Genomic DNA, 26858 nt, shown 5'->3' with positions numbered 1-26858 from the left:
ACCTCCACACCCCAGCCTTGGCATGTGCATATCCAGAGAGAGAAGGGCGGGGGGTAGGATAAATATAAAAATCATGGCAATAGTGGAATCCAGCTCCTAGAATCACTATGGAGACTGTATGTGTGCAGAACACATCTTATAGGCGCCGTGAAAATTAGTTCCATAACTATTCTTTCCCCGTGATCCATAACCCAAGCACATGGAGACCACCTGCAAAAGCTCTTAAGTTTAAGGACAGGTTCCAGGTACTGAAGTCCTCTCCCCAGCCGCAGCCCATGAAGCCCTGTGTGGAGACGGGAACCTGGCCTTCCTATCTCCGCCTGCCACCGCCCGCTTCCATTCGTGGGGCACAATCTGCGCCCACCCCTGCTTCTCCGACTCACCGTGACCGTCTTCCTTCAGAGCCATCTCTGCCGCTTTCTTCTCTGTGTAAGGCTCTGGATTCCTCTAGACCTTCCCCTCACCTATGTACCCTCAGTAATATATCAATTTAAATATTCTTGTTTGTTTGTTTGTTTGTTTGTTTGTTTTCGAGACAGGGTTTCTCTAGGTTATCTTGGCTGTCCTGGACTCTCTCTGTAGACCAGGCTGGCCTTGAACTCTCAGCGATTCGCCTGCCTCTGCCTCCCGAGTGCTGGGATTAAAGGTTGCAGGCCAAATTGGGACACACCTACCACCCAAGTCATGTGCAGTCTTAGCCCCCAGGGTCTCAGAAATGGGATGATATTGAGAGAAAATGCTTTAAGGATGTAATTGACTCAAAGGGGGGGGCATTATGATGGGACCTAATCCAATCTGACTGGTGGCCTTACAAGAAGAAAGAGGGACCATGTGATCGGCTGGTTTGGAGGACAAGGAGGTCCCTACCCCTTCCACAAGCATCTTCCTCCATTACTGGAGGCTGGATGCCTATTGCCAACATGCTGCTTTTGTTAGTGGTGGTGGTGGTGGCGATGGTTTTGTTTTGTTTGTTTGGTTGGTTTTTTGAGACAGGGTTTCTCTGTGTAGTCTTGGATGTCCTAGGCTCACTTTGTAGACCAGGTTGACCTTGAACTCACAGCGATCCGCCTGCCTCTGCCTCCAGAGTGCTGCGATTTAAAGGCGTGCACCACCACGCTCAGCTGCTGCTTTCTCTTAAGTCATCATCACACACATATCAGGTCACCTCTTTCCAAAAAGCGACCCTTAACCTGTGAACTACTCAGCTTCTCCAGTCTCGGGCATCTTCTCAACACCAGCTCACAGTCTGGCCCAAGTGAGTTAGGTCTGACTTGGCCAGAATGGAGGGAGGAGGGCAAGGCCACAGATGGGAGAGACAGATCTTGAATAGACATTCCCCTGTGGTTCTTCCGGAACTCGGGCACTGTGGTCACAGGTCCCTCGTGAGCAGAGATGTCACGTGAAGCACACGTGCTGGGATTCAGGTACCCTGTGGTACCCAAGAAAGGAATTGGGTTATGGTTGTTCTTCATCTGCAAAGGCCAGGGAGGCATTGCGAAGGGTATTTCCCATGAGCCAGTCCTCGGCTTTGCTTTCCCTACAGGTCTATAAATAGTTAATCTACCTACGCTGGCAGGAGATGTTTTCTGCCTTCTATAAAGTTTGGTTCCTGGAGGCAGATTTTTTTTTTAAAATCCAGCAAGTGTCAGATAATTGGAAGGGTGGAGCAGAGCTGCAAACCACGGCACACCTTTGTCAGGACTTGTTTTGAAGCAAAGCCCTGAAGGAAACAAGAGGGAGAAAAGAAGCGAACATTTTTGAAAGATCACTCAGCTTTAACACACCTTGGCTGGGTCTGGATAAAAAAAAAAAAAAAAAAAAAAGTGGCACTTCAAACTTGTAGAAAAAGGCATCAGAAGAAGAAAGAGACGGTGTCTGCTCGAAGCTGTTTCCCTGTTCCTCCAGACCCGAAGCCAGGTGAGTTACACGAACACTGAGCTTTCTCCTTTCCTCCGAGTCTTTGGTTTGAGGCTTGCTTTCCATTGTAAAACGTTTATCGGAGAAAATAAGATGAACTTTTGTGTCTCAAGCTCTAGTTTGAAGCAGTTAACTGGTCACACACAGAGTGCACGTGTGCTGTTCAGGGTTGCTTTTCTAAAGGAATGCATGGAAGACCCACGTAGGGCAAAGAGAAGGCGGGCACCCGAGAGCCAGTGGGCTCTCCCAGCAAGGACTTTTCTCCATTGTTGTCAGTATTGGAAAGCAACTTGTAGGAAGCTGCTCTTGCCGCCCCGCACTCCCCCTCCCTCTGTCTCCCTGTTCCTACTAGAGAGTGGAATGGCTCAGGTGAGTGGTGGCCCCCAAGGCACAACCTGTGGCTGCCCAAGCCTCTGCTGCTGGAAGGCTGGGGCTAAGTAGACTCTTACTGTTTGTTATACTTTCTTAACTTAAGGGAAAGTAAAGTCTTTGAATGGTGTAACTGGTCCAGGAATTTCCTCTACTCAAACTGGAAGAGAGAGAGAGAGAGAGAGAGAGAGAGAGAGAGAGAGAGAGAGAGAGAGAGAGAGAGAGAGACAGAGAGACAGAGAGAGAGAGACAGAGAGAGACAGAGACAGAGAGAGACAGAGACAGAGAGAGACAGAGACTGTCTTTCCCACTCCTCCCCGAAAAATCACTTTGAGCTTAGACTTTAGATTTACCGGTTTGGGTCTAACTGGACCACAGTTGTACTGACTGGCACACTGTCCCCTCACTTTTGAAGCAGGCCAAGCCTCTGGCCTTTCACTTCTCCCTAGACACAGTTAGTTAGTCCACCCACAGTCTAAAGTTTGAAACTGTTACATCCTCAAAATGTGCCAAAGTTTTTACGGGTGCTTATTGGAAACCTTGGACTATTTCTTCCCTCCTCTGTGCTCTTCTTTGGAGCTGAGGCACGAATCTGTGTGGAAACTAACCCAACACTTGTCCACCTGTTGATAATTAGGGGTTTGACTTTGCTCTTAATCCCTGCAGAATACCATATGAGTCAGACCAGTGTGTACAGGGGTCAGCTACAGTGAAAGGTCCCCTTTAAATCTGCACCCAAACCCTTTTGATTGGAAAAACAGATCAGGCCCACCAACTCACCAAGCACAGTTAGGTCATGGCCAACAGGAAGTGGTCTGTTGGCGATGCTTAGCTCACTCACCATCATCAGTGGCAGCAGCCCCAGGGGCCACTGAGCTGACCTAGCCACAAGCCGGTGTCTTGTCTATGCTCACGGAACTCTAAGGTGACCAAACGTAGCAAACTCATCTCTGGGTGTTGAAGAGACTAAACCCACAACATGAGCCTCAGGGCTCTGGTTTCCCTGGCCCTCAACCCGCTTGGCTCATGTGTGCTGTCAGAGAAACGGCCAAGGAGTTTTCTTGTTCTGTAGCAATTTCAATGGTGCTTTATTTCAAAATTTACAGACTATATAGAGATCGGAGTAACAAAAAAGATGAAAAATACTTGATTCTTTAGCAGAATAGAAGTGTTTGTTCCTAAGATTAAAAGCTAGAAATAAAAACATTTATCCTTATTATTCTTTCATCTGTATCAAGAATGGGTGTTCCAGCAGGGTGTGGTGGCACACGCATTTAATCCCAGCACTCAGGGAGGCAGAGGCAGGCAGATTTCTGTGAGTTTGAAGCCAGCCTGGTCTACAGAGTGAGTTCCAGGACAGCCAGGGCTACACAGAAAAACCCGGTCTCAAAAAATGAAAAAAGAAAAAAGAAAAAAAAAAAAAAAAGAAAGAAACGCAAAGAAAGTCACATGGGGTCATTTGCATATTTCCAAAAAAAAAAAAAAAAAAGCATTAGCCATGAAATAACTATAAAGCAGCTTCTAAGAACAGTGGGGTGGGCGTGTTCTCACTCATGAGGAAGCTCAACCAGGTTGACCTCATAGGAGTGAGAATGGTGATTACCAGAGGCTGAGAAATACAGTCAGGCGAGAGAAATAAGTTCTCCTGTTCAGCAGCACAGGGGCTCAGTAGAGCTAGCAGCAATTTATTTTGTATTATTTGTAGGCACCAACACTCAGAGAAGCGTTTAAGGAGACAGAAATGCTATTAGCATGTGGATCACTGCACAATCCTACATGATAACACACATTTACTATATAACCTGAAAAGACATCTGATAGCCAGGACCGGTGGCGCACGTCTTTAATCCCAGAGTTCAGGAGGCAGACACAGGTGGGTCTCCATGAGTTCAAAGCCAGCATGGACTGCACAGCAAGTTCCAGGCCAGCCAGGGCTACATAATGAGACCCTGTCTCAAGATAAGTAAATAAAAACAAACAAATATCAGGGTGAAAAATCAGTATAGCTTTAGAATCAAGAATTTAAATGACCTGCTCTTCCTTGCCAGTGATAAAGCCCAGACATCTAGGAAGTTAAGAATTGTGTTAGAAGCCAGGCGGTGGTGGCACACACCTTTAATCCCAGCACTTGGGAGGCAGAGGCAGGTGGATTGCTGTGAGTTCGAGGCCAACCTGGTCTACAAAGTGAGTCCAGGACAGGCAAGGCTACACAGAGAAACTCTGTCTCAAAAAACAACAACAACAACAACAAAAAATAATTGTGTTAGTTGACAAAGCTTCCACTAAGTGGTACTTTGGGAACCCTAGAACACAGCCCAGGACTGGCAGGAACATCAGGCTCAGGCAGAACCCGCCTAAACCTCCTCCTGACGTTACACTTTAAAGCACCCACCAGCTCTTAGAATGATTCAAACAGAAGTTCTGTCCGGTGGGACAATCCCAGCCCAGGTCTGTGCCTGCACCCGTCACTCTCCATGAAGTAATGAGCTCATAGAAAGTCTTTTCTTGTATTTGATTTAAAATAATCCGTTTCCAGCACATCCCTGCCATCTCCAACAGTCAGGCAGAACAAAGAAATACACTGACAGGCTCCATGCTAAGAGGGAGGTGCCCATCTGCCTGGGGCGGGTTCTACCCACAGTGCACCTTCCACTGAAGAACCCAGTGATAAGAAATGACTCAAAATCATGAAAGTAGGCAAGCACAGAGCAAGCTGTCTCTTCGTGTCTCCTGGAACCTGTGGCTTTTTGCTGCAGAAGCTGTAGAAGCGGGAGGTTTTGTCATTAGGATTTAGAGAACAGATGAAGGGCCTAGGAGTTTCTATTGTTGTCCTAGATACAACAAACAAACAAACCCAAGCAGCATCGGGCAGACTGGCTCCTGGAGACTGGACTACAGGGCTAGCATCCATCTGCCTTCATAGTCTCCAGTGCATCCAGTCACTCCCATCAGTACCACTCATGGAAGCATCAAAAGTGATACCTCGTGACATCATAGCAAACAGTAATTTCATGGCAAGTTTCCTATCAATTAAATGTCATCCTAGACAGCCGGTCATCGCCCTAACCAGCATCCAAGTGTACTGAAATGTTTAATCTGCTCAGATACCTTCTAGTTCATGGCTAGTGGTCAATTTGAAGAAGCTAATAATGGTCACAGTGTTTAGAAAGACACAGCAGAGAACATCAGTGGTCCTGGGACCATTAATTTTATTTTATTTTTGGTTTTCCAAGACAAGGTTTCTCTGTATAGCCTTGGCTGTGCTAGATTCACTTTGTAGACCAGGCTGGCCTCAAACTCACAGCGATCTGCCTGCCTCTGCCTCCCAAATGCTGGGATTTAAAGGCGTGCACCACCACTCCTGGCTCATTAATTCTTAAACTAAGGATCCCAAAGAGAACACCCATCTTCACACAGGCTGGCATGCACAGTCTTCCAGACTTCCTGCCTGGTCACTAGCCAGCTCTGGCCTTTAATGTGGCTAGACTTGCTTACTAAGCTGTTACGGAGCTGTTCCTGTTGTCTCTAGGAAACATACCCGTAAAGATACTCTGTGGCATCTCAGATGCAACTAAATTTTTTCCATGATGCCACATTCCTTGTCTGAAGCTACATTTAAGAGAAACACCATGCCCGGTGTAGTGGTGCACGCCTTTAATCCCAGCACTCAGGAGGTAGAGGCAGGTGGATCTCTGTGAGTTGGAGACTAGCCTGGTCTACAGGACAGTCAAAGCTAACACAGAGAAACCCTGTCTCGAAAAGAAAAGGAAACACCAGTGAACAAGGAGACAGCCCATTCAGCCAGGCCTGAGGCTGACTCTTACCAGTCTCGGCTAATTCCACAAGGCTGCTGAGCTGGTCCTATTTGGTCATGGTCTCAGCAAGGAAGTCACCTCAGGCTACATTATGACTTGCGTAGATGAGTCCTCGATGTTTTTTGCCTTCATGGGTTCCTTCCTCTACTACTACCAAAAAAAAAAACCAAACAAACAAAAAAAAAAAAAAAAAAAAAAAACAAAACAAACAAACAACAACAACAACAAAAAAAACTAAGAAAAATGTAATCCAGACTAGAATGTATTTCTTTCCATTCTGATTTTGTTGTTGTTGTTGTTGTTGTTTGGTTTTGGTTTTTCAAGACTAGGTTTCTCTGTGTAGCCTTGGCTGTCCTAGACTCACTTTGTAGCCCAGGCTGGCATCAAACTCATAGATCTGCCTTTCTCTGCTTCTCCAAGTGCTGGGATTACTGGTGTGCACCACTGTGCGAGCTCTTTCTGATTCTTTAAATTAAAATAACTTTATGGTTCCTCCTCAGCACGTGCACACACATACACACACAGAGTCACAAACAAACAAATAAACAAACCAAAACCATGTTGTGAGGCTGGGAAAAAAAAATGGCTCATCAGTTAGGCGCTCTGGCTGCTCTTCCAGAGGACCCAGGTTTGACTCCCAGCACCCACATGGCAGCTCACAACCATCCATACTCCTGTTTGAGGGGATCCGGTCTCCTCTTCTGGCTTCCACAGGCACCAGGCACGCATATGGTGCACAGATATACAAGCAGACAAAATATCCATACACAGAATAAAAAATAAAATAAAATAAAAAAACAAAAAGCATGTTGTAGATGTGGCCCACTACCCCCATGCCAAAGCTGTAAAGCAACAGGAAGCTCTGTGACAGTGAAGAGTGCAGGAGGTGCTCAGCAGGGGGCACCCAGGCAGAAATGGTTCCAATTCTACAATCCAAAGATAAAAACTAGGGAGAGAAGGCTAGCAGAAGGAGAGCAACACGGGGGACAGCCACGTTTGGGGTCCTCCCACAAGCTGGTGTTGAGCACCCTGGCAAGAAGAGTCCCATTGGAAAGCCCTTCCTGACCCCTCCTCCGTGTGAACCTTCCGCCCGTAGCACACCACCACCACCCCTGTCAGCCGCCTGTGCTTGCAAACACAACAGCCAAGATCTTTTCCCCTTCCAAAGCACAGTAAGAATAAGGCTGTCGTTGGCACTGTCCTGCTTGTGTCTGCATATAGATCTCTGGGGTTAGTCTGTTATGAGGAGCAGACTTCATAATTTGCCAACCGTTAATATCAGGCAAGCGTAGAGTGTGATTTTTTTTTACCCACCAAGTACCTGCTCTCACATTCAAACTCTAACACAGCTTGGGGGTCATGTACTCCGAGTTCCGCCAAGAGCACAGCTCAAATGTGTGTGTGTGCACAGATGCACGCAGAGGCCTAACGTGGACAGCAGGTGCCTTCGTCCACCACTCTCTGCTGTATTTATTAAGGCAGGGTGCCCCACTGAGGCCAGGGCTTGCCAGTTCCAGCTAGTCTAAGGAGCCAGCTGGTCCTGGGGATCCCCTGTCTCCGCTTCTCAAGTGCTGGCATTACAAAGCGCCACCACGCCTGCCTGGCTTTTGTGAGGGTTCTGGGTAATCTAGTCTGGTCCATGCATTTGTCTCACAGGCATTTACTCCATGGAGCTGTCTCCCAGCCCCAGAACACAGAACACTGCAGGGCACCTGAAAATGCACTAGTCAATGCCACAACGCCTGAGCACACACCCTGCAGTCATTGGTAGCCCAGACAAAGCGTAGATGTTACAGTTAGATAGAGGTTAGAGTACCTGGGATGCTGAGGCCCTCGGATGCTGCACAGAGGGCAAGCTATCCTGCTAGATCCTGAAAGGACCACACAAGGGAAGTGCTGAATTTTTATCTGTTAAGATCAATGGCGGTAAACTTTAAACCTCTACCCAGATCTAGCCAATGGTCAGAACAGTCTCCACACTTGAGTGGAGAGTGGGATATGACTTTCTCACGTACTCTGGTGCCTCATATTTGACCATGTCCCCTGGAGGGGGAGACCTGGTGGCACTCAGAGGAAGGACAGCAGGTTACCGAGAAGAGACTTGATACCCTATGAGCATATACAGGGGGAGGTAATCCCCCTCAGGCACAGTCATAGGGGAGGGGAATAAGGGGAAAATGGGAGGGAGGGAAGAATGGGAGGATACAAGGGATGGGATAACCATTGAGATGTAACAAGAATAAATTAATTTTAAAAAATTAAAAAAAAAAAGATCAATGGCTGGAATGGGAGCTGGGGCAAGAGTTAGGCTTTGTGTGCTGGGAAGCAGGCTTTGTATTAGTGTGTGTGTGTGTGTGTGTGTGTGTGTGTGTTAGGATCTAGACTTGCTGAAAGCAATGGCTTCTGTTCCTGCAGGTGGCTATGGGATGGATGTGACCAAGAAAAACAAGCGAGACGGCACTGAAGTCACTGAAAGAAGTAAGAGTGTTTGACTTCCTGTACTCAGACTGTTTGAGCTCATCTGAGAAGAGTCAATAATGCACTCAAATTCTACCACAGTCGCTGTGTCTCCAAATATCTTCACACACCGAGTCCACACCTTTCCTAGGAGGCACTTCTCAGTTTTTACTATCGCACGCTTATGAGCAAACAAGTTCCGCATCTTGCTCCAGAATGAAAATTGCCATTTCTAGGCCCAGAGGTGTAGACTACCTGCCTAGCATGCACCTGCCAAGGCTCAGGACACTATTCCTAGTACCACAGAAAATAAAAGAGAAATAAAGAAAGGAAAGGAGGAAGAAATGGGAGGAATAGGGCATGAGAGGTGAAAGAAAAAAGAAAGAGAAAAGGATTTTTTTCTGTGTATAGTTACCACGAGCAGAATTGTATTATTCTGTGGTTTAATGACTGCCTAATTCTTGTGGTTTATTTAGCTCTTTCTTGGATATAGAACAGCAGAAATCTAAAAGTATACCTTATTTATGTCAGGGACTGGGGCTAAAATAACCCTGGTGTCTCCATCCAAATCTACATTCAAACTGGAAAACAGATACACTCACTTTGTAGAACTGTCCAAATGACAAATTCAGGGATATGTAGACTGTTTCTCCAGCAAATCTAAATTAGGAAACAGTCTCACTTATTGTGTGACTTTCATTCATTTCCAACAACAAAAAAATTCTGGCTCCACAGACTTGGAATTTTAGGTTAGAAAATAATTTATTTTTACGTGTCAAAAAAAACAAAAAACAAAAAACGCAAAGGTCTATACAATGAGAGATTGCTGGGAGCTCAAGGGCTAGTATTCAAATGGAGATTCTGCCACCTTCCTCCGAAAAACCATTCCCTTTGATGTCTTGAGTACTCTTTGCCCCTGCTCCTGGGAAGACAAGAGAACTGAGCAGAAACATGTCACATGAAAGACACACGTAGACAGACAGCATGGCAGGAGCAGGTGCCAACAGCTAATTCACATGTCACCTAGTGGCCTGAACCATCTCCTTCCACCCTGCTCTCCCTTCTTCCCGAACGCCTGTATGCGCGCACTCCACACGAATACATCCGTATACATGTTCACATGCACACAGAAAAACCTCCTCCAGAGGCCAGTGAGGGCCCCCTGAGTTGGGGCAGGCTGCAAAGGCTCTACCCTGTTGATTAAATTTGACATCTAGGCCCCCCCACATGGTAGAACAAAAGAACCGGCTCCTATAAATCATTCTATGATTTGCACATGCGTGCTGTGGCACATGCGTGCACACACACATGGTGGCCCCAGCCAGATGAGGCCCAAAAGTGAGGGAGGCAGTGTTAATGGCCACAGTCAGACGAAGACTTGGCTCTCCTATGGCTTTGGGAATCCTCCCAAAGCCCACGCTTCCTCAAGAGAATGACACCAGAGGAACAAGATCCTGCTTCTGACTGGTGTTTTCTCAGACACCCAAAGCTCTTAGCATCTCTGTATACTTGCCGTCGATTGACACTAGAGAAACTCCAGGTTGTGTGATGTAAGGGGCATTCCTCAAAGTCTGTTTCTGGGCTTCATGTATGGCTCATGTCACAGACGTCCCCCACAGAAGTGCTTTACTTAGGCTGCACCTCCTCTCCACACCTCCCACACTCATGCATGCCCTTGAGGGTTCCTGAATGAATCTTGGTACCCTAGAGGCAACCCCCAGCTTCATCGGGACACACAGAGTGATATCAGCCGGGATGCTGACTCCAGCTGGTGTAGGCAATCTGGGAAAGGAACAGAGCAGAGATAGTGTGTGTCTCTATAAGAAAAGGGAGTCTAGACCTGTTTCAGACGCAAAGCTAGGCCTGGACTGGAGCGGTCAGTGAGAGGCCTTAGTGCTAGACAACGCATCCTTCCGATGAACGAGTAACTTCTTTTGGCACCAAAGAGAAAGTTTACATTCTAGGCACATTGAGCCTCATCGTTAGTGTTCATATTTTCAGATTCCTCGGCATAAGACACAGCTATTCGAAACCTTTATTGATCCTACTGCTTAACCTAGGGCAGACACCAGGCCCTGCCAAACCCCAGCTGTGTCAGTACATCCCACAGCATCTCCTCTTTCCTTTGTCTTTTCCAGTTGTCACGGAAACAGTAACCACAAGACTCACATCCTTACCACCAAGTAAGTGTCTCTGTCCCGGTCAGTCCCGTGTGAAGGCGCTGTGCTGTGGCCTTGAACTTGGGCATTCATTTTTCCACAGAAGAAAGCCACTCTCTTTAATATGTTCCTTTGCTAGCAGCTATACTGATGTGGATTTAAACACCACAGCAGCCTGAGTTGTGTGGGTCACTGTTGGAGTGTACAGCAACCGCTTGCTTCAGTCTAATTTAAGGACATCTGTACCACTCCCTCTAATAAACCCTCCTGTTTATTCCGAGCCACGGTCCATCCTTCTCCACTCTCCCTGGCCCCTAAGAACTATGTCTGCTGTCTCTCTTTATGGATTTGCTACTCCAGTAACTAAAATACTGGAAACTCTGTCCTCCATGAGCACTCTACTTTTGTTCAGGAGTTCCTAAGTATTTAATGGTGGATTCTAATAGCAGAGATCAAGTCCCAAGTCCCAACACTACCCCTAGGCCCTCGTAGGCTTTGGAATAGGAGGATGCACCCATCCAGTCCTGAGCCCCCTCTAGTCTTCCAAGCAGTCCTAGCGTCTGCGGTGTCTGGGCCCTGATCAGGCATTTGAAAGAAGCAAGCCCAACAACCTTCATCTGAGATGGAGGAGTTTGCACACTCAGCCGCCTCAGCTGATTTTCCTGCAGGACTTTCTGTGCTCCACCAGAAAGTTCTCCTTCGCATCACGCAGGATATTCATTCCAGATGTCTGTATTGAACAGAAGCAGGGTGGGGGAGGGCAGCTTGGGATTTGGAGTGTGGTTAAAGAGAGGTCCCAGCCAGCAGGATTGTGGTGAGACAGGAGAGAAGGATGAGGAGACCCTCTGGCCTGGACCCGCCTTGAGGCTGTCATCTGCTTTTGCAGAAGGGAGTACCAGCAACGGCTATGCTAAGACAGGCTCTCTCGGTGGTGGAAGTCGGCTAGAGAAACAAAGCCTGACTCATGGCAGCAGCGGCTACATCAACTCAAGTAAGTGGCTGCTGGTATGAGGGGCAGGGGTGATAGACAGCAATGAGAAAACTGTGGAAGTCCACCAGCTTCAGTGGGTGCCCGAAGGGGACCGTTACCCTGTCTGTGTCATTCATTCCACACTCCCCTAAGGGTTACCCAGATGACAAGGGAAGGTACCTCTGACTCCCCAGTCATCAGCACTGACCACCTAAGTCAAGTGGGTTCAGTTTTCCTCACTTCTCCAGGGCAGGTAACACTCACCAGTTAGGAAGCCTTCCAGGGGAGATGGTTGCCTCTGGCTGGATCCCTCTGCTGAAGCCACATCTTTTAGGAAAGGCTGTGTGTGGTTAAGGCTTACAACCAGGTTGACAGCAATGGATGATGAAGGGTCCAGACTGGGTTGCTCTGCTGAGAGGCTCCAAAGGCATGTAGTCCATGCTGCAAGATTCCACTGGGCAAGCTCCCAGCATGAACCTGTTGTTCCCTGGGGGGGGGGGGGCAGTCTCTCACATGAAAACAAAAGCATGATAAAACTAAGCACACTCATATATCCAGCCCAGGAAGCCACTAAGAAACGCTAGAGAAAATAGGAAGGAAACCCACCACCAGAAAGGCCTACTTAGCAGCTTATCTTTTAGTCCCCCTGAGCAAGGGCCAGTGATCCATCACGTCCTCAAGAAAACCACGGCATCCTTACCACTTCCACAAACCCTGTGCACACGCTTGCGCACACGCGCTTGGGCGCGCGCATACGTGTGTGTGTGTGTGTGTGTGTGTGTGTGTGTGTGTGTGTGTGTGGCAACCCTACCTCTCAGTGCCTGCCCAAAAAGGCAGTAGCAGCCAGCCTGCCTTCCATTCCCGTGTCCCCCGGAGTCGCCTACCCTTCTCTCAGGGCCCTCCTTTGGTATCCAGAGGGTTATTTGGCTAAGAAGTTTAAATGTAGTGGGTTCATCTCTGGTGAGGGGGTACCATGAGGATTTACACTCTTTTCCAATTGCAGGTGGAAGCCTCCGGGGCAACGCTTCCACCTCCAGTTACAGGAGAGCTCACTCGCCAGCCTCTACCCTGCCCAACTCTCCAGGCTCCACCTTTGAAAGGAAAACTCACATGACCCGCCATGGAACTTATGAAGGTATCTGCAGAAAAGAACTGATCTCTTCCTGGTGTGACTTCCCTTGTCCTTCCTGGTGTGACTTCTCTTGTCCTTCCTGGTGTGACTTTGCTCATCCTTCCTGGTGTGACTTCCCTTGTCCTTCCTGGTGTGACTTTGCTTATCCTTCCTGGTGTGACTTATCTTGTCCTTCCTGGAGTGACTTCCCTTGTCCTTCCTGGTGTGACTTCCCTCATCCTGGGCATGCTGGCTCCTTGGCTTTTCCGGTGTCTACACTCCACTCCACCTTTCTCTTCACTTCTTGATTTCCCTTATGGACTCCTCACATTAGTGGAAGATTCATGCATTCATTTACATACATTCCTTTATCTCTCTCATTCATTATTTTTTTAATCTACTTAGACACTTTTCAACTAGGACATTATCACATTTTGTATTGTACAAAATGCCTTATGGGTCTTGTCTTCAGGAGCCGTACAGTCTATAGACAACTGAAGATGACAGAAAAAACAGTGACACTGAGTAGATAGAGGTCACTATTTTCCACTAAGAAAATCAAGGATGACTCTGTGGAGGTGCTGGTACCTAAGCCTTGCCATGCTAGTGACATTCATAGATGGAAGGACAGGATGGTCCAAAGCTAAAAAGGGATTGGGAGGCCCAGATTAGACTTTAATCTCCACATAAAAAGACACAGAGGTTTTTTGAGCCAAACAGTGGATCATATTTGAGCCCCAGAAAGCCAGGGATAGGTGACAAGTTAAAAGGAAATCTTCAATAGTCAAGAAGAAAGAAATCTGGGCTAGGGACTCAGAGGAGAAGGAAGGCTGGGAGGTGTGAGATAAAAGAGACAAAGTTGGCAGGCTCTGCCATTGATGAAATGGAAGGAGAACCTGGAACTCGTCACCCCACTGGGGTTTCAAAGGCAGAGTGGGCTCATGCTGGGGCCAACAGTTGAAACAGAAAATTCGGGAGGAAGGCCCCAGCTTTGGTGACTTCTACTTGGAAACCTCCTGAACCGCTTCCAGCTATGGGAGTTCACAAGCTGTAGCTGTCACCCCTGCCCCCAGGAAGCCATAAGGAGGGAAGTAACCATTTGTACTGTGTTCCTCCTCCCCTCCAGGGAGCTCCAGTGGCAACTCCTCCCCTGAGTATCCACGGAAGGAACTTGGTAAGTCCTCTCCTTATTTTCTCATGAAATGCTTTAATGGGGGCCCTAATGGTGGGATGCAGAGCCAGATGGATGCTTCTAAAAGAGTTTGGCTCCTGCTGACTTGCTGTCCCCCTCATTCTGAGGCATCTTAAGGGAGACTGCCAGTCACTTTGCTGCCATCAGCAGTTGCTATGACACTATTAAGATGGTAAACTGTTTGTGCACGGGTCGTGCTGGGACACATAAGCCCCTGAGGCTAAGAAGAACTGTAGGGATCCTTCTTTCCATGGGCTTCATAGAGGCCTGCCACCAAGGAGGAGCAAAAGTCACAGTCACAAACACCAGACGCCCCAGCACCTCCTCTATACCTCCCTTCCAAGGGCCACATCATACACCTGTCACCCTAAGTTGTGTGTCCACGGGACCATAAGTCTTAGGTCTGTATTCTTAGAACCTCAAAGTACAGATGAATTGAGGTTAGGACCAGTGATGATTATGTAATGATTATAATTTTCTATATTTGCTTACATTGGGAAAACTGAGGCAGACTTTAATAAACAAAGATTTAGCAGTCTTTGAGTCCATTTGACAATGTTTTCAGCTGGTCCAAATACATCACACACACACACACACACACACACACACACACACACACACACACACCTCAGACACAGTGCTCTAAGCATTAGCTAACTCAACATTTACTCAGCTAGGTTGCATCGAGATGTTGAAAAACATTATTTACCCTTCAGCGTCTGGGAATCACGTTTTCGGCATCTGCTATACAGAAACCCCCCTCACCACCACTCCCAACCCCAGTTTGGATTTAGACATTGTGAAAATATTCCCCAAGTGTCAAAATATTCAGCATGCCAACTCTTCCATGTGCCTAAAACCATGTTTCTCTCCTTCTCAGCATCTTCTTCAACCAGAGGACGAAGCCAAACACGAGGTGAGTACCATCGCTGAACTCAGTCCAGTTCACTCTGAGCAGCTGGCACGTGCCAGCCTAGAGCCAGCAAGACCCACATAGGAGAGTAAGTAAGACACAGCGTCTGCCTTGAGGAGTCTAGAGTACTTATAGGATCTTGGGCAACTCCATGAGCATGGGGTATCTGATAATGCCCGAACAGACCAAACACACAGTGGCAGTCTAAGCACTACGGATGCCACATCTGTCTTTACAGCTAGCCTCCCAGATGTGCTTTGACTGCCGCTATAAGTCAAGACAGGCAAAAGTCCTTCTCTTTCAAAGTACTGCAAGAGACAGTTTTGTAAGCTCATCATCCAGAGCTGATAGAGGCGAGGAAGACGTTAGGAAAAGCCACCCACGCAAAGCCCTGAGTGAGCACAGGAGCCTTGCATTAGCTGGGCGGAAGGCAGAGTCCTTCGCGGGCTCAGCGCATTCTTTGTGACCGGGTTATGCTCGCACTGTGTCTCACTACACCAGCCGCCCACAGCTTTGGGATGGTTCTTAAGAGACGCCCACTCTCTACATGAAGCAAATACCGCTAAGCTGCCCACTTAGGGACTTCCTGTTCTGATGACTAAGTGGACATTGGAGGTTTTAGAATTCTGCCCCTACCTCAACTGAGCTCAGAGGCAGAAAGATGCTAGGCACTGACACCTCTGAAGTGGGTGACAATGAAGTGTCATGATGCCTCCTTGCTGATCCTAAGGAGGAGTTTTCTTAAGTCGCAGGTAGCTAGTAGTGTGCAGTCAGCAACTGGTGGGGGAGGGGTATCCCGTTTGTAGCTACACCTAGGTTCCCCGGTGATGGACTCAGAAATCACAAAGCAGCCCCTTGAATCACGCTCTGCTCAAAAGTCAGGGCCCAGGACAGTGATGCAGACTCCTTCACCCACAGCCTCACTCTCTCTTCTCTCCCCTTGTACAGAGAGCGAAATCCGAGTTCGACTGCAGAGTGCATCGCCATCCACCAGATGTAAGTGGGCACAATCCTGCTGCCATTAGAGTGCCTAGGAGACCCTGAGTAAACCAGGTGCAGCACAGTGCTGAGGGTCAGGGCTAGTGTGAGCGCCCGCTCTCTGTGTCTCTCTGTCTTGCTCTGTCTCTCTGTCTCTGTTTCTGTCTCTGTTTCTCTGTCTCTGTGTGTGTGTGTGTGCGTGTGCGTGTGCGTGTGTGTGTGTGTGTGTGTGTGTGTGTCTGTCTGTCTTCTCTGTCTATGTCTCTCTTTGTCTCTCTCTATCTCTGTTTCTGTCTCTGTCTCTTTGTCTCTGTGTGTGTGTATCTGTCTGTCTGTCTGTCTGTCTGTCTGTGACTCTCTATGTCTCTCTTTATCTCTCTCTGTCTCTGTCTCTGGGTCTCTCTTTCTTACTTTCTCTCTCTCTCTCTCTCTCTCTCTCTCTCTGTCTCTGATTCTCTGTCTATATCTCTCTTTGTCTCTGTCTCTCTCTGTCTCTCTGTCTCTGTGTGTGTGTGTGTGTGTGTGTGTGTGTGTGTGTGTGTGTGTGTGTTCACACATGTACTCAATCATCAACCATCCTGAGTTTCCTGGGTGGGGGCCCCTAGGCTAGGTTGCAGAGCTAAGTTGCTGAGTAAGTCAGTCCTGGTCCCTGGTTTAGTAGTAGTTTAAATTCTAATGGGGAAACCATGAAAACCCGTCAATGCCTACAGCTCAGTGTCAAAGGCAGCACAGACCAGGGAAATGGAGAGAGAGGGAAGGGCCAGAGAAGCCCTCCTATGCTAGGGTCGGCTGAAGAGAAACAGAAAGGTGGATCAGGCTCAGGCTCGGAAGATAAAGCTGGCTGGAAAACGCCACAGGGCAGTTCTCTATGGAGTCACAATGGGCGAGTTCAGATGAGAGAAGGATCGGGAGTCGAAAATAAGGGTTTTTAACTTCATCTCCAAGATCAGAGATCCACCAGTCTCCTTGCATTGGTTACGTTAGCTGCCTCTTGCCCTTGTGAGAGGCTCCTCAGCAACATTTTGAAATGATGCTGACTTTTAGGGTAGGATCCAAAGACAAAGAGTAAAATAAGGAAGAGCTGGTAGGTAGCCCGGGAGCCCCGAGCGAGGCTAGCCCAGGAGGCCGAGCGAGGCTAGCCCAGGAGGCTGAGAGAGGCTAGCCCCAGAGCTTGACTCCTCGCCCGCCACAGGGTCTGACTCCAGGTCTAACGCTTTCTCACCAGAATCCTTCCGGGATTAAAGATGTTCCACACCCAAAGGAGGGAACTTTCTGGGGAGAGAGGCAGAGCGGTTCCCAGCACCTTCTGTCTGACAAGTGCTTGTCTCCTGCTCATTGTCCTTGCAATGATCCCATCCCTTCCTTCCTGTTTGCTACTCTGAAGGGACACAAGGACGGGGTTCTACTAGTTCTCCATGTTACACACAGTGCCTGCCAGGTGGACCCGAAACTAAAGCACACGTGAGTGCAGGTGCCATGAACAGCTTAGGAGTTCTAACCTCAGATCCCTTTGACACTGGCCAGCATACCAGGTCATCCAGGATACCGTGTTCAGAGGGAAGACTATTGACAAACTAGTTTCTTCAAGAGCCTAGCTCGCCCAAAGCCAGGTGACAATGTCTTCCAGTCACAGTCACCACTATGGTGCCTACTGAAGTCAAATCAGGAACTGTCTCCCAAGGACTTGGAGCTCCTTATGAGGCTGTTAAGGCTACAAACTGTCAGGTCTATAAAAAGCTATAAATTGGCCAAATTAAAAAAAAAAAAAAAAATTAGAAAGCTGATGGAAAGTGTCCCCACGAATGAGGCAGACGCCAGCCTCTCTGATATCAGATGCCATCAAATTCCTTCCCTGACCTTCGAACTTAGGAAAGCATGCTGTGGCTCATGTGAAAGTCTGGATTTCTTCGCAGGGACAGAACTGGATGAGGTTAAGCGTTTGCTTAAGGGGAGCCGATCTGCAAGTGCCAGCCCCACCAGGAACACCTCCAACACACTCCCCATCCCCAAGAAAGGCACTGTAGAAACCAAAATGGTGACAGCAAGCTCCCACTCAGGTAAGCCTAGCAGCTCCAGTCGGCCATGGGGGCATGGGGACAATGTGACAGGTGTGCCCTGAAGAGCTTTCAGCTTGGGCAGACTTGGAAAAGTACTGAGCATCTGCTCTTCTATGCCATGAATGCCTGGGCAGGGCTTTCTCATGTCTTCTGAAGATGTGGTACCCAGCTCTCCATCCTTGAGATTCTCCCAGAAGTCTCTGAGAGTCCTGGATGTGTCGGCCCAGTTCCTCAAGAGAAGAATGAGAGGAAAGTTGTAGTGTTTGCATCATCGTGAAGGAAGTGCTTACCCTAGGCCTACTCTGTGTCAAGCCCCAAGGAAAAGCTCTGGACTAGAGAGGCGTAGTCAACACCCTGGTGGGGAGGAAGGTCTCTGGGGAGTTGAACAGGACAACAAGTGCTAGGGTCACGTGGGACAGATAGTACTCAGCAGCCTTATGGAGTGTGCATCTTCCATGAGAGAAATACTTCTTCAGATGACAAGAAGAGAAGCTAGCAGAGTCACGGACAGTGAGGAGGAAAGAATTCACGTCTTCTGTGGATGAAGATTTCCTGGAACATCTTGATAGCGTGACCATCCTTGTAGGATTTCCTTATACAGCCAAGCCCCCTCGCATGTTAGCAATGGTGTGGCTAGCTCCCTCTCCCACAGTAACAGGCAGAAATGGCATCAAATTTGAAGAAACATGAAAAGCCCTGTCAGGGACAGCGTGCCTGTGGGTCTGCTTGGCTCACCAGGATCTAAGCAAGAAGGCTTTTAAAGATTTATTATATCTGAACACTCCTTTGTCAGATACATACCCCACATTTGCTAGGGTGACAGAAGTAGCTCCCGCATGAACTACCTCTTGGCATCTTTGAAAATGGCAAAGCAATAAGGGTTGTTCTTGTTGGTGGGAACAAGGCACCAAGATTAGAAAGAAAAGCTTAGAAGACACAATGAATGGGCACTAAAACAAAATTAATTTCAAATTTCACCAAAAAATGGCAAGAATTTTGTGCTCTAAGAGATCAAGTGTTTCATTCCGTCAAAAGCAGAATAACTCAGTGCCTCAGGATGTCCCGAACTGAGGGGGTTCCTGAGATATGGGACCTTAGGTGCCAAACTCTGGGAAGCCCCAGAAAGGCAAGCAACCAAGTTCCCTCTCTCTCACGGTAAAGTGTGTCTGTTTCTTCTTTCAGTATCAGGGACCTATGATGCGACAATCGTGGACACCAACCTTCCCCCCCACATGTGGTCCTCCACTTTGCCTGCAGGGTCCTCCATGGGGACCTATCACAACAACATGACAGCCCAGAGCTCCTCCCTCCTCAACACCAACGCCTACTCGGCAGGATCAGGTAGGTGTAGGCCGCACATGGCTTCCCCTTCCAGATGGAGACGGTGGCAGCTCTGTTCTGCTCTTGAAGATCTCCCTCGGTGTGTGCCATCCCCAAGACTTTGCCCTGAACCTTGTTCTCACCTGCCCTCTCCTTCCCCCTGTAGTCTTCGGAGTGCCAAATAACATGACGTCCTGCTCTCCCACCCTGCATCCCGGGCTCAGCAGCTGCTCCTCAGGTTAGTGCTGCCATCCTGTCACCTTTTCCTCTTATGATATTTTGAAAGGAATTAATTTATTTTTATTTTGTGTGGATGAGTATTTTGTCTGCATGCGTGTTTGCTCACCACGAGTGTGAAGTGCTTGTGGGGGCAGAAGAGGGCACTGGGTCGCCTGGGACTGGAGCTTCCATACGGAGGCACTGCAAGCTACACCAGCTAAGATGATCAAGACAGTCCTCCACAGGCCAACCTGAGGGAGACAGTCCCTCACAGAGAATCTCCCCCAGGTGATTCTAGGTCATGTCAAGTAGCCAAATTGACAACCACAAGCCCTGGAGTCAAAACTGAGATGAGGATTTAGCAGGGTATGGTGATGCATGCCTTTAATCCCAGAAGGCAGGGGCAGGGGCAGGGGCAGGGGCAGAGGCAGGGGCAGGGGCAGAGGCAGGGGCAGGGGCAGGGGCAGAGGCAGAGGCAGGGGCAGAGGCAGGGGCAGAGGCAGGGGCAGAGGCAGAGGCAGAGGCGGGGCAGAGGCAGAGGCAGGGGCAGGAGCAGAGGTAGAGGCAGGGACAGAGGCAGGGGCAGAGGCAGAGGCAGAGGCAGGGGTAGAGGCAGGGGTAGAGGCAGAGGCAGGGGTAGAGGCAGGGGCAGAGGCAGGGGCAGAGGCAGGGGCAGAGGCAGAGGTAGAGGCAGAGGCAGGGGTAGAAGCAGGGGCAGAGGCAGGGGCAGAGGCAGGGGCAGAGGTAGAGGCAGGGGCAGAGGCAGGGGTAGAGGCAGGGGCAGAGGCAGGGGCAGAGGCAGGGGCAGAGGCAGGGGCAGGGGCAGGAGCAGAGGTAGAGGCAGGGGCAGAGGCAGGGGTAGAGGCAGGGGCAGAGGCAGGGGCAGAGGCAGGGGCAGGGGCAGAGGCAGGGGCAGAGGCAGGGGTAGAGGCAGGGGCAGAGGCAGGGGCAGAGGCAGGGGCAGGGGCAGGAGCAGAGGTAGAGGCAGAGGCAGGGGTAGAGGCAGGGGCAGAGGCAGGGGCAGAGGCAGGGGCAGGGGCAGAGGCAGGGGCAGAGGCAGGGGCAGGTAGATATTTGAGTTCAATATCATAGTGATCTATGCAGTGGGTTCCAGGGCTGTATAGAGATACACTATCCCAAAAGGGGAGAGGGTCTTTAAATAAACCACTTCAAATAAAGCTCAGTGGTGGTTTATACAGTGTACCACCCAGGCCACTGCCCCAGCGCAGACCCAAGGGGCGTGGGGACGCTATGCTTCTGCATCCAACTTTTCTACTCCTTAGTGGGAGTAAAGCATCTATGCCACAGGAAGCAGTAAGAGAATCCTGCAAAACAATGGGAATGAAGCGAATTTTTGAGGAGGAAAGTCTAAGAGGACCTCCTGAAGGATGTAGGCTTAAGAACTAGGAAAAGATACAGGAAATTAAGCCCCTCCCTGCTGGAGACGGTTGATTTCATGTGCTTCTTCTCAGCTGATCAGACTGCTCCAGAGCCGTGGAAGCCACCTTCACTTGTTGGCCCAGCTCACTGGTGGTTCCTCTCTTGCAGCACATGGTGTGAGGGAGATATGCTGTCTCAAAAGTGGGCAGGGGACCAGGGAGTTTTAAGTGCTTGAGCCAGAAGAGTTGAAAGAAAAGCTAGACACCTGCCATGTGAGTGCTTCTCGGCCCAGTGGGTCTGAATTCAGTCCTCACACTGCGTACCAACCAGTCCTAGGCAGCTACAGGGCAGGACATTTTAGGATTTTGAGGGAGGCAGTAATAGTCAACAGACCCTCTGCAAACAAACCACATGCTACTGGGTCGCATGGCTCTTACTCTGAAACAGTCATTAATGGAGTTTATTCTGGGTGGGAGACGGCCACGTTACTAAGCAACGAAAACCGAGAAAGTTTTGCAATCTGCCACCGGCAAAAGCAGTTCTCATGGAAATGATCTGGGGCCTTCAGGGGGGTTTCCAGAACCCACAGGGCATGCTCCAAGTCACATGTGTCACCTGTCCTCCCTTTCTCTCTCAGTGTTTGGCATGCAGAACAACCTGGCCCCCAGCTCTTCTGTCCTATCCCACGGCACAGCCACCACTTCCACAGGTTGGTAGTAGAAGGTCAGAGCTTAGGAACTGGGAGGGGGCTGCCCTTGGACGCTACAACCCACAACATACCTTTTCACAAGCGGCCAAAAGAACCAAATGGCCTTTCCCACCAGTAAAATAGCTCAGCCTAGAGATGCAGCGTTCATCTCTCATTGTCTCTGATGTGAGGTAGGCACACGGGGAGCCTGTAAATCCAGCACCTTCTCGCTGTGACTTCTAGTTCCCACATGTCTCTCGGACCAACTGGGCAGGGCAATGGTCTCTGAAGCTCACCACTCACTCTTCTGCAGCCCACTGCCACTTCGAAGAAATCTCAGTGGTTGCCTTTACGGTGTACCACCCAGGCCATCGCCCCTCTCTGCAGAGCAGGGAAAAGGGCGTGGTGCCGCTGTGCCCCTGCATCCAACTTGTCCTCTCCATAGTCGGAGCAGAAGTCCAACCCACAGGAGGCAGTAAGAGAATCCTGCAAAAACAATGGGAATTCAATGAATTTGTGAGGAGTAAGGTCTAAGGGGGCTTCCTGAAGGAAGTGGGCTCAAGAACTAGAAAAAGATACAGGAAATTAACACCACCATCCCCCCATCACTGCTGGAGACAGTTGATTTTATGTGCTTCCTCTTGGCTGATCAGAATACTCCCAAGCCATGGAAGCCACCTTTCCTTCCTTTTTTTTTTTTTTTTTTAATATGTATTCATTTATTATCATGTACACAGTGCTCTGTACTGCATGTACACCTGCAGGCCAGAAGAGGGCATCACACCACATTATAGATGGTTGTGAGCCATCATGTGGTTGCTGGGAATTGAACTCAGGACCTCTGGAAGAGCAGACAGTGCTCTTAACTGCTGAGCCATCTCTCCAGCCCAAGAAGTCGCCTTTCCTTGTTGTCCCAGCTCATTGGTGCTTTCTCTCTTGCAGCATATGGTGTGAAGAAAAACGTGCCCCAGCCACCCACTGTCACCAGCACCGGTGTGTCCACCTCTGCTAGTAAGTGTTGTTACCAACTCATAGGGCCTAGGCTGGCACACTGGGAGAGGTGCCCTGCTATGGTACATGGTGTCCTAGAAGAGATGGTAGAACCTGAGGGTGGTCTGAGACCCACAAATGCAACTCACCCCACAGGTCTCATGGACTTATCTATAGAGATGAGCATCCTTTGAACTTACCTTGATCTTTCTCCCAGGAGCAGGAAGCTCCACCCCTAACACCGCCTCCTGTCTGTTACACTCCAGCCACCACATTTATCAGGAAACCTTTGCCCTTCTGTTATGTGTAACCTGTAAGAGGCAGGGAGCCTCCCAGAAACTGCCAACACCTTGACTGCTTTCTATAGAATCTTTATCAACTTGGGTTCACCCCACGCAATGAGCTATTTTCTCCATTTCTTACATTCCGGTGTGTCTCCTTCTAATCAACAATTCATTCATTTAAAATAAAAACATACGGAGCACTCACTTAGTAGCAGACAGTTTGGTTTTCCAGGTGTCAAGGGTCCAGGTGCCAAGGGTCCAGGTGTTAAGGGTCCAGGTGCCAAGGGTCCAGGTGTTAAGGGTCCAGGTGCCAAGGGTCCAGGTGTTAAAGGTCCAGGTGCCAAGGGTCCAGGTGTTAAGGGTCCAGGTGCCAAGGGTCCAAGTGTCAAGGGTCCAGGTGCGAAGGGCAGCAGGTGGATAATACAGAATAGTATCATGATAAGAGCAAGACAATGCCAGGGGAGCAAGCAGACGACAAACACAAAGCACACCAGACAACTACAGAGAATGGTTGATTCCTAAGCAAACAAGTGTTGTGGTAGACATGGGGTCCGTGTATGAGAATTCAGAGCTTTAGGGGGCGGCCAGCAAAAGCCTCCCCAGGATAGTAACACAAATCGATCAGGTTACTTTTTAAAGGGCGTGGCTGGTAAAGGAGACTTCTGCAAGGTCAAGCAAGGAAGGTCCTCTGTCTACAGGTAGGGAGGTAGCCTCCTAAACCAGCTACCCAGCACTGCTGACATTGGCCTAACCTCATGATGGCAAGTCCTAGACAGCAGGGACCCCAAGATGCTTCACAGCACCACTGTGTAAAAGACCAGGGGACCCGCGTCCTCACTAGTGAGCCTCCTTCCCTTCCTCTTCTCTTTGTGTCTTCCCTCTCTTTCCTTCTGGCACCCTTTCCTTGCCCCTCACCCACGTCTGTCTTCCACAGCCTGCACCACCAGTGTCCAGAGTGACGACCTCTTGCATAAAGACTGCAAGTTCCTGATTCTGGAGAAAGACAACGTGCCAGCCAAAAAGGAGATGGAACTCCTGATCATGACCAAGGACAGTGGGAAGGTCTTCACGGCCTCTCCTGCCAGCATTGCTTCAAGTACGCAGAGCGTGGGTGCCGCGCACGCGCACGCGGGGGGCTTCAGAAGGGCAGGTCTCGCGGGAGGCCCCACGCCCTCATTTAGGTGGTTTGAGCCGATTTAGTCATCGAATCGCAGGGACCCCGTTTCAGTGGGAAAATACCAGGCCTGGGGGAGGAGATAGACCGGGAAAACTGGACTGGCTTCCTCCCAGGCTAACCTTGGTCTTCCCAGGGAGAGAGGGAGTATGAGCAGGCAAGGAGAGTGGGGAAAGGACGGACCAGATTATCACTGGTTCTGTGCACAGCTTCCTTTTCAGAAGACACCCTGAAAAAAGAGAAGCAGGCTGCCTATGCGGCGGACACAGGCCTAAAGGCAGATGTGAATGGTAAGACAGTCTGACCCTGCCCACCCGACTTCAAAAAAAGCCACGTCGCATTTCTTTCTCTTCTGGGATCTTAACACTCCGTGTGGGGTCCCAAGAATGTTTGGAACATAGAATCCAATCCTCCTCGGGCTTGCTGGGTGGGAAGCTGAAATTTTAATGTGAGAGCGAATACATACGTATACATGTTCATATGTGTGTGGATACATGTGGGGGGTGCACGTGTGTGGGCTGCACTGTGTGGGGTGTATGTGTGTGTGGGTATGCTCTGCAGGTATACATGTGGGAGGCACACATGTGGGGGTGCACTGCATGGCGATTCGTATGTTTGGGGGTGCATGTGTATGGGGTGCACTGTGTGAGGGTACACATGTATGGGGGTGCACTTGTGTGTGCTTGTGTGCTCTTCCAGTCATCACGTTCAGCTCCAAACTTATGTATGTACTTTTAGGAGACCTAAATACTGTGTCCACAAAGGGCAAGGCCACCTCTGCAGGTGAGTAATAATGGGGGACCTTAAGGATCTGAGGGGATGGAGATGGGTGGGCCCTTGCCTGGAACCAGTGTGCACATGAGCTACCCAGATCTGACCTCCTGAAGGCCTGAAAGGGAAATGGATAGGGATAGGAGTGGACAGGTTGAGGGCAGCGGTTAACCACAGAAAGCGTCACAACGATGATTTTCTCGGGCCTCACAACTCCTAATTGTCGGCCTTTATGATCCCCGAGGCCCAGAGTCTCCCCCCACGAGGGTAGATACAACAGAACAGTCCCAAGATGCTGCTGTCCGATGCTCGCTCCAGCCCTCTGACTTTCCTCACCTCCTCCCTTGCCTCAGCGAGAGAAGCGCGCATGAGGGTTCCCACCTCCTTAAGAGAACTGAAAGTGTGTTTTTAGGTTTGTGGTACTAAGTGTAACCCTAGGTACTGTGGGAACCACAAAGGGTGAGCTGTGTCAGTGAGGCATAGTGGGCCAGAGTATGCAGGTTTAGGCCTAATCAGACGCAGGCGTTGTGGCAGATGCACGTGAGCCCCATGCTGTGGGCTGCATGCTCTCCTGAATAAGGATCTTGTTTCACCTCATTCCTTAACCATTTTATGAAGCAGGTCATATTTTAATCTCATTTTATAAAGTGCCAGAGTCACACAGACTCACAGAGTCTCATAGAGTCACAGCCGAAGCCTGGGGGTTTCCAGACTTACCATCCAGCCGGATCCCTGTGTTCATGCAAAGCTGCACGCATGTAGATTCAAACCCTCCTAACTCTCCCGATGTGACATCACCAATTTTGAAAGGAGATGGGCAGAAGCCTCCCAAACTCAACTCACCCTCCCTGTTTCTTTCACAGAAAACCACAGCTATGACCGAGGTGGCGGCGGCGGCGGTGGAGGTAGAGGCGGTGGCGTTGCTGGTGGCAGTGGCGCCGGTGGCAGGGGAGAAACGTGGGGTGCCGCACCTGCCTGGTGCCCCTGTGGCTCCTGCTGCAGCTGGTGGAAGTGGCTGCTGGGCCTGCTGCTCACCTGGCTGCTGCTGCTGGGTCTGCTCTTCGGCCTCATTGCCCTAGGTAGGTGCCAAGGCCACGGAGCCTAAAGTCCCCAGGCCCTCTACCCCTTCCTAGGGATTGGAAGCCACAAGTGGTCCTCAGTGTTGGGGCCAAGGGGCTGGAGATTACAAACACAACCCAGTATCCCTCCAGATAGGAAACAGGCCCTGAGGCCCCTGGCTCAAGTCTCGAGGTCACTGGGTAGGGCACTGGGAACCTAAGGTCCTGGCTCCACCCTAGGCTCGTGCACTGATGGCCTTTAATAAAGCCATGCTGCCAGAGGGTCTTTCTGCCCGTTACCTTGCCTGAACATTTACACCTCTTTCCCTGGCACCACTCTCTCCACCTCCCAGAGGAAGGTGCATCAGGCTTGTGCTCAGCTCGGGTGGTGACAGGGCCAAGCTTCCTTGAGGCTCAGGAGGACATTGGCTACTATTGGCCACAAGGATTGTCTGTGCATACATATTCCTGAAATACGTGCCCAGGGGTGTGACGAAGCCACTGTCCCCAGAGCCCAGGGCCCTAGGGCAAGTGCCAGACCTAGTCCTCACTCATGGCCCACACGTGTCCATTACAGCGGAGGAGGTGAGGAAGCTGAAGGCCCGGGTGGATGAGCTGGAAAATACCAGGGTGCTCTACCGCGAAGACAAGACGGAAAGAAGCAGCAAGGACCGCCTCTATGGCGAGGCACCCGGCTTGGGACCGGATCTAAGCAAAGTTGGCCTCAATGGCTACAGCCAGGAGGCAGTCTGGCTGTTTGTGAGGAACAAGCTGATGACAGAACAGGAAAACGGTGAGAACAGGCCAGAAACAAGGCCAGCTAGCCCAGAGCGCTGTGTCCGGGTGGCTGTCCTGGGTACACTACTCTGGCCCTCTCCCCTTCCCATCCTACACTACTCTGGCCCTCTCCCCTTCCCATCCTGTCCTTCCATTACCCTAAGAGGCAAGACGGAGCTGGGCTGGGAACCCCATTTCACTGCTGGGAAAACTGAATCCAGGAGAGAATTGTTCAAGGTTGTTGGAACAACGGCATGTG

The 26858-nt window shown here is 49.8% G+C and overlaps 1 protein-coding gene across 1 annotated transcript in view; it reads left to right on the top strand.

The window, feature by feature from the left end:
- The first annotated feature begins 1817 nt into the window (after positions 1–1817).
- Positions 1818–26858, top strand: part of Col17a1 (collagen type XVII alpha 1 chain) — a 46467-nt gene continuing 21426 nt past the window's right edge. Inside the window, exons 1-18 of the mRNA XM_051146753.1 lie at positions 1818–1917; positions 8517–8579; positions 10697–10741; positions 11604–11708; positions 12691–12822; positions 13925–13972; positions 14871–14906; positions 15852–15899; positions 17795–17938; positions 19121–19279; positions 19425–19496; positions 21495–21566; positions 22488–22556; positions 23754–23915; positions 24203–24283; positions 24732–24776; positions 25628–25843; positions 26400–26615. Of these exons, the coding sequence (XP_051002710.1) occupies positions 8528–8579; positions 10697–10741; positions 11604–11708; positions 12691–12822; positions 13925–13972; positions 14871–14906; positions 15852–15899; positions 17795–17938; positions 19121–19279; positions 19425–19496; positions 21495–21566; positions 22488–22556; positions 23754–23915; positions 24203–24283; positions 24732–24776; positions 25628–25843; positions 26400–26615 (1702 nt within the window). The 5' untranslated portion in view covers positions 1818–1917; positions 8517–8527. The remainder of the gene's footprint in view (positions 1918–8516; positions 8580–10696; positions 10742–11603; positions 11709–12690; positions 12823–13924; positions 13973–14870; positions 14907–15851; positions 15900–17794; positions 17939–19120; positions 19280–19424; positions 19497–21494; positions 21567–22487; positions 22557–23753; positions 23916–24202; positions 24284–24731; positions 24777–25627; positions 25844–26399; positions 26616–26858) is intronic.

The sequence above is a fragment of the Acomys russatus genome, chromosome 5, assembly GCF_903995435.1.
Source record: "Acomys russatus chromosome 5, mAcoRus1.1, whole genome shotgun sequence".
Taxonomy (NCBI): domain Eukaryota; kingdom Metazoa; phylum Chordata; class Mammalia; order Rodentia; family Muridae; genus Acomys; species Acomys russatus.
This window is presented reverse-complemented; position numbering and strand designations above follow the sequence as displayed.